This window comes from Gallinula chloropus (genome assembly GCF_964237585.1).
Source record: "Gallinula chloropus genome assembly, chromosome: 5".
In the NCBI taxonomy this organism is placed as follows: Eukaryota; Metazoa; Chordata; class Aves; order Gruiformes; family Rallidae; genus Gallinula; species Gallinula chloropus.
Window position 1 is genome coordinate 5622100 of NC_140090.1, and position 20613 is coordinate 5642712.

The window sequence follows — 20613 nt, forward strand, 5'->3', positions numbered from 1 at the left end:
GTAAAAGTTTGAACTTTGTGACAAAGTTTTTTAAAAAATACTAGTTTAAAAAATAATCATAGTTGCTTTGTGATTAAATATGATCTTAAATAATTCTTTCATTTATGTCAGTAAGTCTGTTTAGTATTCATGTAGTTCATTATAATATGAACAAAACACAGTGTCATTTCATCAGCATCCAGTACTCAGGGAGTGTAAATACAGTTGTAGAAGGAGTACTGGAAAAAACCATGGGAAAGTCAAAAGTCGCTCTGGCTTGTGGGTGTGCTGTGGCGAGCTGCTGTTAAAAGTCTACAGCATCATTAACGTGATTAAAACAGTGTCTGAATGTTCATTTTTGTAATTTCATAGCTGGATGTATTGGACAGACTGGGAAGAAGATGAAATAGCTGACAGTGTGGGAAGAATTGAGAAGGCATGGATGGACGGCTACAGTCGGCAGATATTCGTAACATCAAAGATGCTGTGGCCAAATGGTTTGACTCTGGACTATCGTGCCAATGTGTTATACTGGTGTGACGCCTATTATGATCACATTGAAAGGATATTTTTGAATGGTACTGAGAGAAAGGTAAAAGAATACTGCTGCTGTTTTGCCACAGGCATGCTCTTACTCTGGATTTGATTGTGTTATTTAAAAATGCTTCTCAAGCTTTTTTAAAGTCTGCACAACCCTGCTGCATGTGCAGTGTCGTCTGTTGAAAGAAGCAGTATTGGGCCTCTCCAGTAGGAGACTGTAGCACAGCTTAAAATGTTCATCTTTAGAAAGTGCCACAAAAGTTGATTTTTTTTGTTTTTAATCTATTTTTCTTATGTGAGTTACATTTTTATTGAGATCATGAAGCTACAAAGAGCATTTCAGTAGGAAAAAACCCTTCATTTGGCTCTGCTAGAGAGATGCTTTCATTTCCCTTCACTGGATAAGCTGCTGTCAATGAATCTCAGCACCCCGTTTGAGTATTTGTTGTAATAGTCAGAGGGGAAGCACTCAGCAAGTGCAGTCAAAGATGGAGAGAGATTGTTTTAGTTGTTACTAATGGTTATACTGTCTGGATTCAAGTCTGTATAGAAAGTCCTGTCTTGTTTTGTAGAAGTAACAAGCACAGAACAGACATCTGGAAACCATTAAAGCTTAGAGTCTGCTAATTTGGGGAAGGTTTAGCATCTGCTTCATAATGTTAGTACCCTGACAACTGAAAAGTTATTCTTGATTGAGAACAGTGGGGATTAAGTCCTTCTGCAGGAAGATTTTGTGACAAAGTGTGTATGACCTGTGACATCTCACTTATCCATCACTTATTATTCCCTGTGTCCTCAATGTGATCAATACACAGATCTCTTGTACTGAAAGTAGCAACTGTAGACACAGTCCTCCCTGGAACTCATCCCTGTACAAGCTCAAATGGTTGTTATATTGTTTTTAAATTCCTATTTATGGAGTGATTTGTTGTTAAGCTTGTACTAACGCTGTAGGGTTGCAGTTTGTCATAATGGCTAGGTCAGGATTTGCATTTGCATCTACTTTTGTTCCAAATCCATTATGGTCCTGTAATGGAGTGGAGAAGAGTGCAAACACGTTGGCAGAAAGGCATTTCCTAATTAGAGATCTTGTTCTACTAGCAATACCAGACTTCCTCAAGAGTTCCTGGACAGGTCTAGGAAGGCTAACTGCAGCTGCACGTGGGTGGATTACTAGGCTGGGTTTGCCTCCCACCAGAACTGGTGAATAACAAGAACAACCTGATTTTTCAGGTTTTGATCTGTGTAACAATATTTCTGGTTTGTTGGGTTTTTTTAATGTCTTTTTCTATAATCCTGTGGTTTGAATAAAATGTATAGCCATTTGAATGGAATCAGTGTGGCCACAAATAACTAGTAGATACTTTTGATGCTGAGTAATTTCTTCTTTATTATAGGATATTTTGGTCAAAATTTAAACTGGGTCAATGGCATCTTTACTTCTGCAAGAGTCAGTATAGTGAAGATTTGGGGGGGATAGGGGCAGGGAATTCCCTACTGTAATTCCAGCAGTAGGTGCTAGATGAGTGACTGATGGATTAACTGAGATGAGCGGTTCTGCCCAAAAGAATTCCAAGCCCAAAGAGAAAATTGGAAGGGCAAAAGGGAATAATGCTTGTCACCTTATCAATGCAGTAGTTGTATCTAGTGGGCTTTATCTCCTTGTTCTCTCAGGCTTGTGTCTCTAAATAGTGACAAGGGAGGGTGTCTGCTGAACTACTTCCTTCTCTCTAGAGGCAAGATAGAAATACACTGTTGGGCAGTTTTCTATGTCTTTTTAGAGTATATAATTCTAATTATTTTAATATACTTGATGGTAAATTTAGACTCTCATAAATTTTCTTTTCACTCTGTAGGGATTGAAAATATTATTAAACTGTTTCTTTATATCAGAAAGGTTTTCTGTAGTGGATGTTGCCAGTCTTGTGAAGGAGGCTCGAGACAAGAGCTATAGGAAATCACATGGGTTTAAAACATTTATATGGCCAATAACACAAAGACAAGATTTGGGGTGTAATTTGTAGTGTTACGTATGAGTTAATAAAACAGAGGTAGAAGGTGCATGGAAGAAGGTTTTTCTTATTTTAGAAACAAACTGTGGCATGTTTGTTGTTGTAGTTGTGAGGTTTTTGTTTGTTTTGTGGTTTTTTTTTTAATCACAACCCAAACTAGAGAGGATCTTCACAGAAATAAATAAACGATCTCTGCACTTTCCTTCACACTTCAACAAAAATACACACCTCAAACATACTGTTCTTTGCTTGAAAAGAAACAGATATTTGATATACTTGACAGATACTCAAAGTTTATGTAAAGAACCATGCTTCCTTGCTAGGGCAGAAGGTAGATATTTACTGAACATAATAGTGGCATGGTTATCTATATTTCTCTGTGTTATCTGATAGACAGCACTTAAAAAGAATTTATAGGACGTTTTGAAGTTAGATATTGATGCTGGTTAACAGAATGGCCTTACACTCTTTCTTTGATTTTATTGCATTAAGTCATTATGTTGGAGCATAGTGGTTATCTCAGCTTTCTTATTTCCTGTTGTGTATGCAAAGGAAAAAAAGAATAATTATTTTTAATCTTGCTAATACTCACCTACCACTAATTAATTTCAGGTAGTCTACAATGGCAAAGATTTAAATCATCCTTTTGGACTATCACATCACGGAAATTATATTTACTGGACAGATTATATGAATGGGTCAATTTTTCAGCTGGATCTGGTTACTAGGAATGTGACACTGCTAAGGAGTGAGAGACCACCTTTGTTTGGGCTCCAGATTTATGATCCACGGAAACAGCAAGGTATTTATAACACACAATTTCTCCAAAGGTCTGTTGTAAAAGGATATTTTCTCTTACAGTCTCCTGGTACTTTGAGGTGACTAGATGAACAGGAGTAGAACAAAAAATGACTCATGGCCTGAGAAAGATACTTTTCCAGTGTTTCAATCCATGAATTTTGAAACTGATCATCTCATACTTGCTAAAAAGTGATTCATAATATTATACCTGTCTGAATTTCTTCTGTGTATTTACACTGCTTTTATTGCCATTTTTCTTGATTGTCAAAGAGATGCTGTGAAAGTATAAAATAGAATTGCTAACATATACACATTGGCTTATGGCCAGAAAATATGTTATTACACTTACCTTTCCTTAAATATGATCACAGATCCTGTCTGTCTTTTCTGTTTTGTAATTTTTTCCTCCATCTGTGTTTACATCAGCACTGTATGACTTAATCCCTAGAAAGGATGTAGTGCTGTTGTGCATCCTTGAGAGCAGTGGAAAAACCCATCATTGTTGCTCCTTACATGTAGAGAAATGAGATAAATGCCATAGGTTTGCATGGGTGGAGTTTAGAAATTGCAATTGCTGCTATACAGATGAATTTACAACTATGTTTTACTGAAGAAAACTTTGGAATCCATTTACTACATACAATGTTCAGATGAGTTGGTAAATATTTGATCTCTTTAATGAAAAGAATTCTGGTTTATGTCTACTACCAAACATAAAAACTAACACCAGGAATTAATATAAATAGAATACTGTCTAAAAGATCACCATATTAATGTCTGTACATCTCACTGATTTCTGTAGACCATATTTTTTGATCTATAGAAGTAGAACATTTCCAGTTGAGGAGTTCTACAAAAAACCAGAGACTCTAGTGTGTTGGCAATCCTGCTACATTTGATTCTATGTATGAACCAAAAAAAACCCCCAACTATAAATCTCAGCCTTTATCTGAGTGCTGCTTAGTACAGGTACATTTCTTTCAACAGTCATTTCTTTCTTTATTTATGTATTTCATAAACTTTACAGGACCTTATATAAGTATTACGTACATAAATGCCAATTTTCTTTTCATGGTATCACATTCAGATGTGGATATGGGTACTGTGATCTTGATATTCATTACTGTTCTTAGCAGTGAGAAGATTTTTATCTGTGTATACAAAAATGATACAAATACATACACACATAAGTATATGTATACATGTATATGAGAAAATAAAGTATGATAGCATTTTCCCTATATATACTCGTATTTCAGATTTTGGGGGTTTTATATACATTACATACTAAATATGTTTTAATTGCCTTTTATCTGATCTTAGCAATTTTTTTCCATTCAATGCAAGCAGAATTGGTGATTTACAAAAGGAAGAAATGGTTGAGTTTTCAGAATGGTGCTAAAGTATAAATTTGGGAGTGCATGTGTGTACAGGCAGAATACTTGGCCTGTAATATCTCTGTGTATAGGGTTGTTTAATTTTTTGTTCCATTTTGAAATATATATTTGCTGAGTTATATATGTAGTTATTATTCTTTGGAGGAGGCAAAGATTTCTCTATCTACAAGTACATTTTCTAAATTTTCCTTGGGAAAAAAACCTTTTTACACTGTCTCACTTAACCATCTGAGACCCTACTGTAAAGCTTAGTGATTTTCTTTACAACAGGTTAATACAAAATCTTCTCTTTCCTGCTGAACAATATCTTTGTATGTCCAGCCTGGCTTTCTTAGGGAAAGTCATTGAGATTATTACATGATTATGGATTGCTGAGGTCCCAACAGCCAACTGGTAATTGGTTTTATGTGAACAGAGGCAGTGTTGAAAGTTTCTCCTTTCTGATATTGTAACATCTAAATTGTCAATACCTAAAGCAAACTGTAGTGTGTCAAGGTCATTATAACAGTGCATCTCTTATCACAGGTGCTTTTCAGGGCTTCTCTCTAAAGTCATGTACAAGCATATTGTGTTTAATTTAATTTCAGAATACTTTTAACTGTGTCTGCTAAGGCAGGATGTGGTGATTGTTTTAAATACTTAGTGCTTCTGCTGCTTTATTTGGTATTCAGAAACATCTTCTGTTTTTTCAGAAAAAAAGGTAAATTTAAAAATAAATGCAGTTGCTATTAACTTCCAAGGAAACCAACACCAGAGACTGAAGACTGAACTATAACCTCTCAGACATTTTTGGATGACTAAGCTCAAATCCTGAGACCGAGAATTTGGCTCATTAATGCATTCTTTGTTTGAAATTGCAGTTGGAATTTTGTAAACTGACTGCAGCTTTGAGAATCTTCTCTTTTGTCATGCTCAGTTGATCTTACATTGTTTCCAAAACAGCATAAGCATTTATTTTAAAGGAAGTGAAGCTAATTTGTGCATGTGTGCTTGTGGTTCTTCTAAAAGAGCAAGATGAAGTCTGGATCATGCGGTGCAGAGAAAACCATAGTAGTTCATTTCATGGTATGAGTTGTATTTTACAGCTTGTGCACACGTACCTTAGAAACATTTGGCTGTGATATTAGGAGGTTATTGTTTTGATGCTGCTGTTACTGTTGCTGTCTACACAAGCAGAAAGCATGTCAATTCATTTTGGCATAGTTGAATTGAGACTGGCAATTTTATTAGGAGGTCTTTTACAGGATACTTGACTGTGCCAATACTGCTTTACTTAGTACTGTGCATAGCAACATCAAGTTTCTCTGGTATCTCCTTAAGAAGTGATGTTTTTTTTCACTGTCTTTATACCTCCTGAGGCATGATCCTCTTGCAGGAGAACTTTTTTGTTTCCTTGCTTTCAGAGTTTAGAATTCATCTTACTTTCTTAGGCATAGTCTTTGGGTGTCTATACATCAGGAATATCTTAAAAAATAGGGAGGTGATGGGAAGTACAGTAATCATAGGGAGTTGGATTTACACACAGCATATGAACCTGCCAAGGCTTGTGGGTATTGCCCTGACTATGAAGGGGCATTTCATATAAATATGAAAGTAATTCTGTTGTAAGTCCATTTGCAGCAGTTAAACTAGCCTCTTTTGAAATCAGTTGGTATTTTAACTCCTCAGATTGCAAAGAAGAGCTACTTGAGCCCCAGGCTGCTGCTCTTCATAGGTGTAGTATGATCCTAAAATTAGGCTTATAGAGTTTTAGCACTACTTGAAGTTAGGTTTATGGGAAGGTAGAAACAGAAATGGGTACTCCTGAAAACAGAAGTACAATGATTGCTAAGTAGGAATAAATACTTTGCTGTATCTTTTAAATGAGATTAAACAAATATGTACAGTAGGTGTATTTTTTTTTTCTTCTGAAAACGATGACCAAGGTGCCAGCACATTGTTGCCTTACTGCTGGCCTTTTTTAGCAAATGAAAATGGAATCAGCCTAATTTAATCACATGCAAGAGTGATGCAGAGCATGAAGAGCAGCAGCTGTTTTAAAAGCTGACAAAATGTGAAAAACATGATAATAGCTTTTGAAATTTTGGATATATTTTAAGAACACCCATATCAAATAGCTGTTACCACCAGCAGTTGAAGAAATTTAATTTCATAAATATTTGGTAACTAAACACATTCCAAGGCTGACTTAATAAAGAGATTTGTACTGCATTTCAGAAGGCATTTTAGCCTAGGAATCTCTTCAGCAAGACTGATGGGACTCAAGGTCTCATTGCACCTTCAGATTGAAGATTTCCTGAAAGTTCACTTTAGGATCTTCTTTCTGTAACTCTTGGTACTTGGTATTTTCCTTGTTGTCATTCTCTCTTTTATCACTTAGCAAGTAACCTACTCTGCTGTAGGCTCTCATCCCAATTATGAGGTTAAGTAGGAACTTTTTATCTTCAAGGCAGACCAACTGACTTTGATCTAGTGTTTTAATATTGATTTATTTTAAGCTTGTATTGGGCATCACAATCATTGTGAGTTTTCCAAGTGTTTTCTGTATTTCTGCTAAATGGTCTTTTATAGCCTTATTCTTTTCTAGTTATCTGACAAACTCATTTATATTCTTTAATTAAATAACTGCAGATTTCCTTGACTTGTACTCTATATAATTTTTTATTTACTTTTGAAGATTATATTTTGGTTGGTTTGGCAGCTTCTATTATCTTCTTAAATCTTTGTGCTACTGACATTCTTTGATTTGTATAATGGTTGATCCTGCACAGGTGTAGAGAGTTTCAAGGGTACCTTTTCTGACGTGGTGCTGTACCTGAGGTTTTCCAAAGTTTAGATGCAAATACATCTCTTACTCTTTTGAGTAAGAGTTCATATTATTTGGGTTTTGGTGAGCAGAGATGTAGTGGAGTTACTTATTTTACAATGTTTTAGACCATCATCTAAAAGATAAAGTCGGGATCCAATGAAGTATTTTATGTCCCCAGTCGAAATTAGAGTCTAAAATTGTGATCCAGCTCTGCACTTCTTAGAGACTTCCAGTTTTCCCTGTTATTACAGCCAGGTTCTTGCCATTCTCTCATACCCTATCCAGTGAAATTACTGGTACCACAGTGGCTTCCCACAGCATTCTGTATTAATTATTTTCAAGAAGTTTATTTGAAAACGTGTTGGGCTTTTCACATGCTGTAGACACATTTGCTTTTGAGAAATTATGTATGGTGAGTCAGGAAAAAGTCTTGGAATAGATTATTATGAAATTCTCAAGGTCTGTAGTGTAAGATGGAATGAGGTACATCTTAAAATTTGAAAATTTCAGAGTCTTAATTTTCTTGCTAGTTATCTGCTGTTCATTTGATAATTGAAGATGTTGCCCTGCACATGTGGTTATGGCTCTAACAGGACAGTTTAATATGTGTTTTTCCAGCTATCTCAATGACAACCTAATATTATATTTTCTGTGAAAAGAGAAGAGGTAGTACTTTGAGGAGAGGGAATTGAGCGGAGTCTCTTTTAACCCAGGGAGTTGATGAATGTTTTATGTACATAAAAAGGAGAAGCTGAGGAAGGAACAGTTACTTTACTGGGAATGGAACATGAAAAAACATCGTTTTAATTTAAAGTTTTGATGCCTGTGAATTTTATAGCTTGTCTAATCATACTCTGTTATCACCAACACTTGGAATTAACAGAGCTTTGTCGAATGCCCTCAGCAGTTTACAGCTGAGCAATTAGGTCATGACCAAAGTGACCCAAACAGAAATTGTAACAATTGCTTCAGTGAGCATTGATTTTAAGTCTACTTGGCTAAGAAATGAGGTATTGAGGATGCAGCAGTTCTTGGTAGATGATTAAAACACCTGACAGCTGTCAGTATCTTTGTCAACAGCATACAACAGTATGCTGACAACAGTATGTCAACAGCATACAACTTCTGGGAAGAAACAATAACACTGGAAAAGAAGGCAGAAAAATAGCAAGTGTGCTCAGAAAAGAGTAGTGGAATATATATTCTATCCGCTGTAGATCTCATCATACTTTTAATTCCTGTTTCCTTTCTCTTTTTCTTGGTCTACATTTGTAGTCACATTGTTTTATCATGTGCAGATGCCAAGATACTTCCAAATATTCCTTTGTATACTATTTAATTTCTTAAAACAACTCTGTCCATGTGGCTGTGTTGTATTAAAGGTATTGTAAGATTTCTTCCCCTCAAAAAAAAAGTGAGATAGAATGTTGTGAGCTGATGGCATAGGGTTTGTTTTCTTCTTTTTGCTGTTCCTACAGGTTATTGCAACCTGTAACTAACAGTGTTTAAATATTGTAACCTGTGGTAACGGAACTGTGAGAATAATGTACTCCTAAAATAAGAGGAAAATAATGTTAAAAATTTTTGATGTGCTTATGTTCTAAATAAAAAAAACCCTACCTGTAGCATGGCTATTGGTTTTAAAGTTATTTTATTTCTCTCTTCACAGGTGACAATGCATGTCGTGTTAATAATGGAGGGTGCAGCACTCTTTGTTTGGCCATTCCTGGAGGCAGAGTTTGTGCCTGTGCTGATAATCAGCTTTTGGAGGAAAACAGTACAACATGCATGAGTAAGTTGCTTTTTTTGGGGTTTTTAAAAGAATATCTGAGTTGATACTACTGTTAAGGGATGGGTAAAGCTGAAAGTACAACAAGTGTGTGCAGTCCTTAGAGGCTTTCTGAGGTTCTGTAAGACAAAGAAATATTTATTTCATAAATATTCTTGTTCATTAAATATAAAAAGGATTTTTTTTTTAAATACAAAATTGTAGTACAAAATATTTGAGGAAAAAATGCACTGGAAAATATTTCAGAATATCTAGTATGATAAAGCACATAAATACTTCACTGTCCTCTTCTAAAGTATATCAGAAATAACAGAAAATGTTGTGATTAAATCCATATAAACTGGTTTAAGATTATTATATGTATTAAGTATCTTATATAAAACTCTGGCACAGAAAATGTTTGAGCTGAAACTGTTCATAAAGCATGTCAACAAGTTCTATTTGTATTTAAGAGGACCTGACACAGACTGCACAAATTTCACTGTCTTAAATCTCTTCCTTTGATTTAATAATAATAATAATAATAATAATATAATCCTCATCTGTGGTACAGAAAATACAATGTGGTATCAATGTGGTATTTTCAATTCAAAATAGTAAATCATAAGATGATAAAGGTTTGTGAAAAAATGTTTAGGTTTCATATCTGTAACATACTCAAAATTACCTTTCTTTTGATCTCCTTGATCTGTTTCTTGAAGTTTAATGTGCAAAACTTTACATAGGTCCCCAGCAATAAGCCTAGCAGAGATGAGTAAAGCATAAGGATTATTTCATAACATGATGCATATTATTGAGCTTGCAAATTACCTTGAATTTCACCCAAATACATGGCTGGCAGAGCCATCACTGTTGCTAAAGAACACTATTTTTCTTTTTAGCAGAAAATACTGGAAGGTGGACTTCTCCCTGGTAAGATGGAATGTAAGCATTAGGAAGAGAGGTTAGATACTTTCAGATCTGAATGAAGCAGGTTGCCAGCTTTTTCCCCAACACACTTCATTGCCCGGCTGTTTCCAAGGACTTGGGATTTCCTCCTAGGGTCATAGAGCGATGCGTGGTATTTACACATTAAGCATTCTGAACCTTATGTTGAGAAATGTATCTGTCTGGATTTATCAATAAGCTTGGAGCTTGCTACTTAATTCTACCTCAGTAGAATTTTATCCTTTCTTCTGTGCCGAGTCTGTACCAGTGCATCATGCAGGTGTTTGAGTTGTTGCTTGGATACAAGAATCAGCTTTCCTGTAATCATTTCCCAGCCTTTAACATGCGCCAGAATTTGGTCTGTGTCTGTAAGAATATTTTTCTTTTCACTGCTGATGAGGCATTGGGATATTTTAAACTGGTATTTTTACACTACCATCTAAGCACCAATTTAAAAAAAAAAACCCAGTTTGAGTGCTATTCTGTTCCATGTTCCTCCATTAAAAGTATATTGCCTCAACCGCACACTCAGATACACATGCTGCTACAGGCTTCAGCTGGAATTACCTCAAATATGCAAAGTGTATTAAAAAAAAACCCTCCAAAACTCCTCTGAAGAGCAATAACGAGGACTGATATCTATTTCTGTAGAGGCAGTATTGCATTCTCTTTGTATCAAGCTGATAAAATAGATGTGCTTCTTGGATGTTTCTCCTAGTTAAAGATGGAGAAGTGCTGGCGCAGTTGTGCAAAGCTGAACAGTTTCAGTGCAATAACAAGCGCTGTATCCAGGATCGCTGGCGCTGTGATGGGGATGATGACTGTCTGGATGGCAGTGATGAGCATTCTGAAATTTGCTGTATGTATGCTTTCACATTTTAACTTGCAATTCTTTCTTTGTTTTTAAAAATAAGACTGAGGGGTGTCAAACAAAACTGATAATCCTTAGGTCATTCATGTAGATCTTTAATTTTCTCCTTTTCCTGTGTATAATAATAGTAATCCTTTCAAATGACACACATATACTCGTGTCATAGCATAGAAAGCAATCATCTTTTTGTTCCTGACATCATTTCCGATTCTTTAGATGTTGGTGTTTTTTGCTTTGTTTCCCATGATTACATTCTTTTTATATCCAGGTCGGAAGGGAGTATCTCTAGTCCAACTTTCATATAAAGCAGGGCCAACATCACTTTAGGTTCTAGGAAAGCGATGGAGCAATTAGTCCTGGGAACCATTTCCAAAGACATGAAGGACAAAAAAGTGATTGGTAATAGTCAGCATGGATTTATGAAGGCAAAGTCATGCTTAGCCAACCTCATAGCTTTCTATAGTGATATGATTTGCTTGGTGGATGAGCAAACAGCAGTGGATATTGTTTATCCCAACTTCAGTAAGGCAGTATTTTTTTGCTGTAGAAGAGTCCTGCTGTTGCAGTGAAAAATAACACAAAGCATACCAGTTGTGTATATGTGTCATTCATGGAAGATTCTTAGGAAGCCTGCTATAAAATTGGAGTCATAGCTGTGAAAATTCCTTTCCTTACTTGGTTTGTTGCAAACCCTTTTTCTGTTATAAGATCGTTTCTCTAAGCTGAAAGGCTTTTCCTGAAATGGAAATACATTATGTTTTTTCCTAACAATTGTAGACATTGAGAGATCCACTCTTCTACTCTGCAGCATTGTTCTGTGCGGCTGAAAGCTCTTACCATAGTCTCTCATTCTTATCTCTTCTAGAAAAAACAGCTCTTATCTGTTCGTAGGTTTTTGTGGGTTTTTTTTTTCCCCAGTAGAGGTTTTTTTCTATAGATCTCACTGCTCTTTTCTGAACTTTGCCAAGTGATCCGTGGGGTTGGGTGTCCAAAACTGGATGCATGGTATGTCTGCTGAGACCTTTGCAAAGCTGATTAGTCTGAGAGTTGATAGTCCTTTCTGTACATCTTTGGGTAAATCCTACCTGCTTCACACTGGCCTGATAATACTGATTGTGATTCTCTGTAATGCTTAAGTCTTTTTTTCTGTGTGGCTGGTACTTAGTTTTTCTGGTTTTCCCATATTTTTTTTTTTATTTCAATAGCTCCATGTTGTACCCTTTTCAAAACATTTGGCCAGTTCTGAATTCTAGTGCCTACTAAGATTTTAATTTAACACCAGGCACTCTTAAGTGAGAAGCTCGATTTATAAAGACATTGCTCAACTAATAGACAGTGAGAAAGAAAATATTTTGGCAGAGTTGACTTGCTTCTCATTTAAATTAGTGTAATTTAGACCAATTCATTGGTGAAAGCTTGTAATTCTGAAAGGATTTATACAGATATAAATGAAATCATAATCTGGTCCCAAATCTATATATGTTATATAGTTTAAGTGGCCAGTATGGTAACAGTAATGTATCTTCAGCAGTTACTATGGTAACTTCAGTAGTTCTTTTTGAGTTAGTCTGAAATATTTGTAATTATGAATAGAATATGCACACATGTCAGTAAATATATATGAGCAAAAACTTAACCACCATTTAAAACAATATCTATGTCTAGTATTGAAGTGAGACTTATGAAGTCTTCAATTTTTAATTTTCCTTCACGGATGATAACAGTTTCATTCTCCAGTCACATTGCAAACTAGGTTGTCTCAGATGTATTATGAGACTTGGAATACTTTTCTGTTCAGATTATTAATTAATCTTTCCTTACAGTGTTCTTGCAGCCCCCCACAAAACACTCATGAAGGGTTCATGTGCTGTTGATATCACACTCGGTCTGTGTTGTTTTCAATAGGAAGAATAGGTAGAAAGGTCAAAGATAAAAGCTACTGAAATGTCAAGGATAAGCCTGGAAGATGTCCTTTCATTTTAAATACCGTTTGTTTCCAGATATATGTTAAACTTTAAAAAGAGGCTGTGGATGGCTGAGTCGGTGGAAAGTAGCTTGAGATCATTTTTTAACTTAGCATTTGAAACTGTGTGTAGTTTACTGCACTTGTGCAGATCAAGATTACCAAGATCTGCTAATAATAGATTCTGCTATTAGCATAAGAGAGGCAGATCATATATACTTAACCACAGCTGCAAGAGCGGGCCAGTAGCCTTCATGTAATTCCTGTGCATTCAGTCTACATTGTTCCCGTGCTACTTGGTAGCTAGTCAAAACACCTTTCTGAGACACCTTGTTCACTCTTCAATCCCATATTTTTTTGGTCAGTTTTACCCTTTGTTGCATGTTTCACTTTCTGACAGCCACAATTTCGTGGTGAGTAAACAGCAGATCAATGTGTGGCCCTTGGCAGTAATGTGCATCGGTTTAGAAGGGTTTTTTAACCTGCCCAAATCCCTGCTCACGGTGCTGTAATGTTTTGGAGATGCACTTAGCCACTTGCATCTGCTCCCTTTGGTGATATGGTTTGTTTATAAGCACTTCAGTTTGCAAACCTCATCACACTGATTAAATGTGATCCAGGACATTTTTCTTTAAGGAAATAGTGACATTGTAAAATGCTGCTACCTTTCATGACCTCGTAGTTAATAGAAGAGGATCTCCATGGTGACACTAGTTTGATAGGAGAACCTTTACTATCCTTAACTTATGATTGAAGTACTGTATTTTTATTTTTTTAAATTGACTGACTTGCTGAACAAAACTTATATCATGGTGATTTTTGTATACAGGACTAACTGCAGCACCAGGGAATACTATTTCACTTATTATTTTCATGTCATTTTCTCTGATAATTTTCTTAGGGGAAAAAAAAAACAACCCTCACTTTTCTTTCTCCCCAGTCAATCATAGCTGTCCTGATGATCAGTTTAAGTGCCAAAATAATCGCTGCATTCCCAAGAGATGGCTTTGTGATGGAGCTAATGATTGTGGTAATAATGAAGATGAATCAAATAAAACCTGTGCAGGTAAAAATTTTACTTGGTTGTGCATAACTCCAGTTCCATAAACAATTCAAGACTGCTGTGAACTGAACAGAACCAGTCTGCCACTAGTAATCTGATTATTGCCATTTTAAATTCATTCAGATTTTGATACTGCTAAGGCTAGAATATAAATTATATTTTACTTAATCCTTGTGCTTGACTCTGCTTTCCAAAGTAATTCAGCACTTAATCTATCCATATGGGTTGACTGTCAAAGCACTGCTTAGGTACAAACTTGTCCCTGCTAAATCTTTTTTGGCAGTTAGAATTTTGTTTGTTAACATGCTGTGATGAGTGCCATGTCACTGGTAAATTTTATTTTATGCTGACAAAAGCATAATTAATTAGTTATTTAGTTTCCCCTTGCTAGCTTGAAATTCTTTTCATTTGTAAGCTATTAACTGTATAGTGGATTTATAAGGAAATACCAAGATGAAGATTGTTTACTTACTGCACTGCAATAAATCATGGAGTTCCAAGTCTGTCCTTTGCTTGTATGGAGATGATGTTTAGTGCTGCTCAGTAGAGTACACTGAACAGTACCTAAATATTTGATGTACAAAATATCAGACACCACTAAGCTGATGACTGTTTTAAATTGAAATGCAGTCATAAGCAACGTGCACTGTGTATTAAATTATTCCCTGAATTAATTCTCTTGATTTAAATTTTCATATGTGTAATACTTGTGCAGTTTGGCTGAAAGCTCTTTAGTGCAAATGCAGACATAGAGTGTCCATATCACCTCTGTGGAGTTCTTGTGGATACATCTTGATATCCTTTGACATTCAACAGTTTCCTTTTGGGATAAGGGACTGATTCAAATCCTTATGTATCCCCTTTACATCCCTATGTCAGCTGGCTGCAGGATACGTTTTGTATCCTTGTTTTTCCTTTAGTTCCTGCAGTGTCAGGAAGGTTTTGAATATTTTAAACTACTTCTACTGTATTTTGGGCTGTTTCTGTAAAGAAAAAGGTAAATGATAATTGTGAATAGGGAATGAAGAAATATTCTTTTGATTATTGGGATTTCTAATGTATCAGTGTTTTTTTAAAGTGTGGAATCACTTATAGATGAACTCTAAAAGCTTAAATTGGGAATCAGAATCTGTGTCAGGATAGTGACATTGCAGTTATGAGTTTGCATTTTGAATAAATAAAATTGTAAGTGATGTCAGGTTTATATGTGGTATCATTATTGAATTTTTATTGTTCTTTAGCTTTCAAAGGAATTTATACAGCTACATAGCATGATTTCTTTTAGAGGTCTTTATCTCTTCAGAAGAAAGATATACATCATTTCCTTTAATGGATCTTTACAGTTGCATATTTCCAAAGGCAAAGATTCCAGGAACAGTGGGGCTGTGCACATCACACACATGTTATATTATCATTTTTCTCTGTAAACATGAATCTCACCAGATCATTGTTTCTGTCATGACATAGAATTTGTTAGTATTCCACTTGTAATTTAGACATTTTTATGCTCTAATTTTTGATTACTTCATCTCTATCCCTAACATTATTTTAACATTATTAATGCTCTTGTACCACCTGTTTTTGCATAATTACACATAAATCTTCATGTCCTCACATGCTGAAGAAACCACTAGAATGCTGCATAGTAAGAGGTAAAACACAGTCCTGCAGATGACCTCAATTTTCTCTCAAATCAAAGCAGATGAAGGATGTTTAGTTAGATCACGTAAAGTGAGATCCCCTCCAGGTACAGACATGCACCAGGAGACCTAACAGATGTAGTTCATTTCCCTTGTATTTTTGGAGTGTTTTGTCTTGACAGCAAGAACGTGTCAGGTTGACCAATTTTCTTGTGGGAATGGACGCTGTATTCCAATGTCATGGCTGTGTGACAGGGAAGATGACTGTGGAGATGAAACCGATGAAATGACATCCTGTGGTGAGTAGATTTTCTCTTGGGGGGGAAAAAAGCAATATTGTTCTATAAAAAGGTAAACAACAAGGATCTCTTTTTGCATAAAATGAGGGAAAAAAAAGAATATGGGGGCAATTCTGGCTTTGTGTGAACTGACTTCTTTCTGAAATGGCAGCTGCTATAGTGTCAATAACACATTCATGTTTTAGGTGTTGCAAATCAGTCAAGGACTTTTCAGCTTCTCATACTGCCCTGCCAACAAGAAGGCAGGGGGTGCCAGCTGGGAGAGGACACGGCCAGGACAGCTGACCCCAACTGGCCCAAGGGATATTCCATACCAGATGATGTCATTCTCTGTATATAACTGGGGAGGCAGTTTAACTTAAAGGGCTAGCAGAGTATCAGCTTTGATTGTGAGCAATTCTGCTGTGGATCACTTGCTTTGTATATTATTTTACTGTTATTTATTATTATTGTCTTCCTTTTACGTCCTATTAAACTGTCTTTGAGCAAGTGAAGGGCTGTGTGGTTGGTTTAGGTGCCTGACTGGGTAAATCACAACGCACTGTCACCCTCAAAAATTGATGTTTATCTCAGCCACATACCTCTTCACATAGGCCCCCTCAGCATATTCTAGATGTCAATAGGAGACTGTTTCAAGTCTGAACAGAAGGATGTTGTATTTTGTGGAAAAAAGGTTTTCTTGGTTATTTCATGAGAGAGTATCAGCAGCTCTGCTAATTACTGCTTTACTGAGCGATGCACTCTGTCTAATCAGCTGTTTCCAAACAATTAAGTTTTTAATAAGTCAGCATGACTGCCTTCATCTGTTTGGCAGGTCACAGGTAACTGCTGAGAGTCTTGAGAGCAAAAGGGTCAATGGGGTGTCTGCAAAATAGTGTATCAGGGTGTTCCCTGTTTATTAGGTAATATTTGTGATATTATTTGACTTACTAATGGGACTTGGCAAGCATGTCTCAATATAATAGGATGTGTTTCTGAAATGGCCTTTCAAGAGATTTCAAGAAAGAGTGCTGACTGATTATTTTAGTAGTGTCAACCTTGTAAACATGAAGTGACAGGTTCTGCCCAAAAAATTAAAATCTATAATCTACTTGTTAGGCCACTCAGTAGTTAGATGGGTATTTTTGTCAGATACAGCTGATACTCTAACTTGATCCACTGCTAAAAAGATCCTGTTTCTTAACCCAAATCAACTCTGACTGCAATGCAGTTGATAAAACATTACCTTTTTATTTGTCTATTTGAAAATTCTTACTGCTGTAAACTTCTAAAGTTCTGTTACTGGTAACAGCTTTTCTGCAAAAAAAAAAAAAGAGAATATTATTAGGTAGACTCCCAATTGATGAGCTTCAAATCAAGTAATACCTGCTGCTTCCTGAGGCAGGATAGGTGCTCCCAAAGGACTCGCAGTATTTTCCGTCGCATGGCACTTGGTATGATAATAATACATCTGATGAGCTGCACCTTGTGTTCTTAAGAAACCTGTCATCTTCGTCATTTTTCCCATGTGTTTTGTTTGGTGTCCTGTCAGCTGATCTGGAATATATCTACAGATCATCTAACCAGCTCTTATTTCACCTGCTGTTTTCATTTTGACCAACCTTTACATATGTTTCATGTTTAGAATCTTGCTTACGTATCCTTGAGCACTGTGGTTGTGCAAATGTGTCATTTTTCATACATTTAATTAATTTCATTGCTTTACAATGTGAAAGTAATTACATTTCTTTAGCTATTCTTTTTTGTGGTACATATTTTATTCTGTGAAACAGTCAAAAATTCTTTTTGTGTTTGCAGGGTTTTTTTATATGAAAGCAAAATCATGCTTTGCTGTTTGGTACCGTTACAAATCATTGATGTTTAAATGCATCAGTCTTCTGTGTATGAATAAATACCTTTTGGCTCTGAATGAGTCAAGAACCTAAGCATAATTCTGTTGACGTGTAGCTGAGGTGAGCAGGACTAGAAAGATGATGGCAGTATCATTATACATACACTTTTTGTTAAGATACAAGCAGATTTACTGAAAAAACATGACATTTCCAAAGTTTTGAAGAGAGACCAACCTTATTTTTCTACAGCTTCCATAAAGGAAATGACTTGTGGTCATTCTTTATGTCTGTCTCTCAATTTGGTGTCATACCATTCGCACTCGGTAATGCAAGGGTGAAGGACAAGAGCTTTTACAAGATAGCTGGGTAGCAGAGAGAAAGGAGATTGGTGTTTGCACTGTGAGCTCCAGAAGCACCTTTCTTGCTTTCTTTGTCTGCGGGGCAATTGGCACAGGGGTGGCTGTGAAAGCTTCAGGATGGGCATCTCTGGTGGAATTAGGGAAAGGAGAGGAGTACTGGAGAGACCGTAGGGACAATGAGCAGGAGTATTGCCAATGGTATCCTGGGCTCCATCAGAAGAGGAGTGGCCAGCAGGGACAGGGAGGTGATTGTCCCTCTCTACTCTGCCCTCGTGAGGCCCCATCTGGAGTACTGTGTCCAGATCTGGGGTCCCCAATACAAGAAGGATGTGGAACTGTTGGAGAGGGTTCAGAGGAGCCACAAGGATGATTAGAGGGCTGGAGCACCTGCCCTACAAAGAGAGGCTGAGGGAGCTGGGCTTGTTCAGCCTGGAGAAGAGAAGGCTGCGGGGGGACCTCATTGCAGCCTTCCAGTACCTGAAGGGAGCTTATAAGCAGGAGGGGATTCGACTTTTTGAAAGAGCAGATAATGGCAGGACAAGGGGGAATGGACATAAAGCTAAGGAGGGAAGGTTTAGATGAGATATTAGGGGGAAGTTTTTTACAGAAAGAGTGGTGAGGTGGTGGAACAGGCTGCCCAGAGAGGTAGTAGATTCCCCGTCCCTGGAGGTGTTCAAGTCCAGGTTGGATGGGGCCCTGGTCAGCCTTGTGTAGATACAGGCCTGGAGGTTGGTGTCCCTGCCTGTGGCAGGGGGGTTGGAGCTCTATGGTCCTTGGAGTCCCTTCCAACCCAGACCGTTCTATGATTCTATGGTTGTCCCTGTCATCTAGGATGGGAGAGGGAGCTGAGAATGATGGTGGAGGCTGAGGCTGTAGAGGTAAATGCTGCAGATGCTGCAAAGCTTCCTTGGAAACAATGTGGTGGGCTGAGACTAAGGAGATGGGTGGTGGTGAGGAGGATAAACACAATTCGTTTTGATTAGTTTCTGTCTCTCTATACAGATCTTGAGTAGACAGATGAAGATAAAGCCATTAAGGCATTAATGTATGGGAAAGGGGGGAAAATAACATTTAATATGATGTACATTTTTAAAAAAATATTATACAGCTTAAAAAGCAAAATGAAAAATTGCTTTCAGCCTTGCTTGAAGCACATGAGACATATATTGTAGTTAAGCACCATTCTAGTTGCACATCTCCATTATTTGTCTTGGAACAGATTTTTGTTGTCACTGTAATGTGTTCCCCCAAGAAAAACAAAACAAAAGAAAAAGCTTTCTAGGAATGATTGACAAGATGTTGCCATTAATGTTAACTTTTCTTCCACCCTTTTCTGAGTTCAAGGGGAATAATAATCACTTCAATCTTATGATATTCTTCGTGATTTCAAAGTTTTACTGCTTGATGCAGCTGATTTAAGAAAAAAAAACTTTCCACAAGCTGTTTTAATTAAAAAAAAGTGCTTTTGTTGTAATTTTAAAACATTTTCTGCATCAAAGAGAGCAGGAGACAGCAAACTCAAGTCAGAAATTCACTAACTTCAGTGACTATTTCAGTTCTTGTGCTAAGGAGATGTAAAGTTTATGTGGCGTGTTTAAAATTAGAAAAGCTCTTCGGTACTAATCTCATGGCCTTTTTCAAACTCTCTGTGAAGTTTAGTGCTGTAACATCACTAGAACAATCCACTGTAGCTAGAGCAACGTAATGAGAAATAAACTTGGAGATTTGTTATGGCCTTAAGCAGCTTTGGTGTAGCTGATAGGACTATGCACCATCTTGGACATTACTTTCCATTGCATTCAGGTTGTTCCATATAGGAATTCCCAACCTGAAGTTCTTCAGTGAAGGGCAAACTTGCCTTTAGCGGTTCCAGCAGATTGTTCATGTTGTCATCTTTGGTTTGCATGAGGTATCAGTTACTGAGATGTGTCTTACTCTCTTGATGGCTTGTATGGAGAATTTGGGCTCCTCCTTACTACATTTGAATCAAGTTCCAAGTTTCAGATTGCTGCCTAGGAATTGCCAGGATTTCTTAAATATTTCCCAAACTGAATGGGTTCAAGCACTGTTTAGCATCTTAATGGTATGAATGCACAAACCTAGCTATGTCATCAGATTTAGAAGGCAAAGACAACTGATAATTCAAATTGTTTTATGTGAAACAGGTGATTATTAAAATAAATGTCTGTGTAATATAGGTGAGTCTCTAGGAATGAAATTGTCTCAGTATTCTACTACTTTACTGGAAGTTGGAGGCAATGACTGTAAACAGACATTTTCATTTTGGATTTTACGTCAGTGTGTGGTAACTTTACATCTTGACTTCTTTTGC

At 36.6% G+C, this 20613-nt stretch overlaps 1 protein-coding gene across 1 annotated transcript in view; it reads left to right on the forward strand.

Moving 5' to 3' along the window:
* The window catches only part of LRP1B (LDL receptor related protein 1B), a gene marked incomplete at both ends in the record, with an annotated part of 709648 nt that overhangs the window by 446532 nt on the left and 242503 nt on the right, over positions 1–20613 (forward strand). The window contains 6 exons of the mRNA XM_084264363.1: positions 352–571; positions 3144–3333; positions 9208–9330; positions 10973–11113; positions 14029–14154; positions 15974–16090. Coding sequence (XP_084120489.1) covers positions 352–571; positions 3144–3333; positions 9208–9330; positions 10973–11113; positions 14029–14154; positions 15974–16090 — 917 coding nt within the window. The remainder of the gene's footprint in view (positions 1–351; positions 572–3143; positions 3334–9207; positions 9331–10972; positions 11114–14028; positions 14155–15973; positions 16091–20613) is intronic.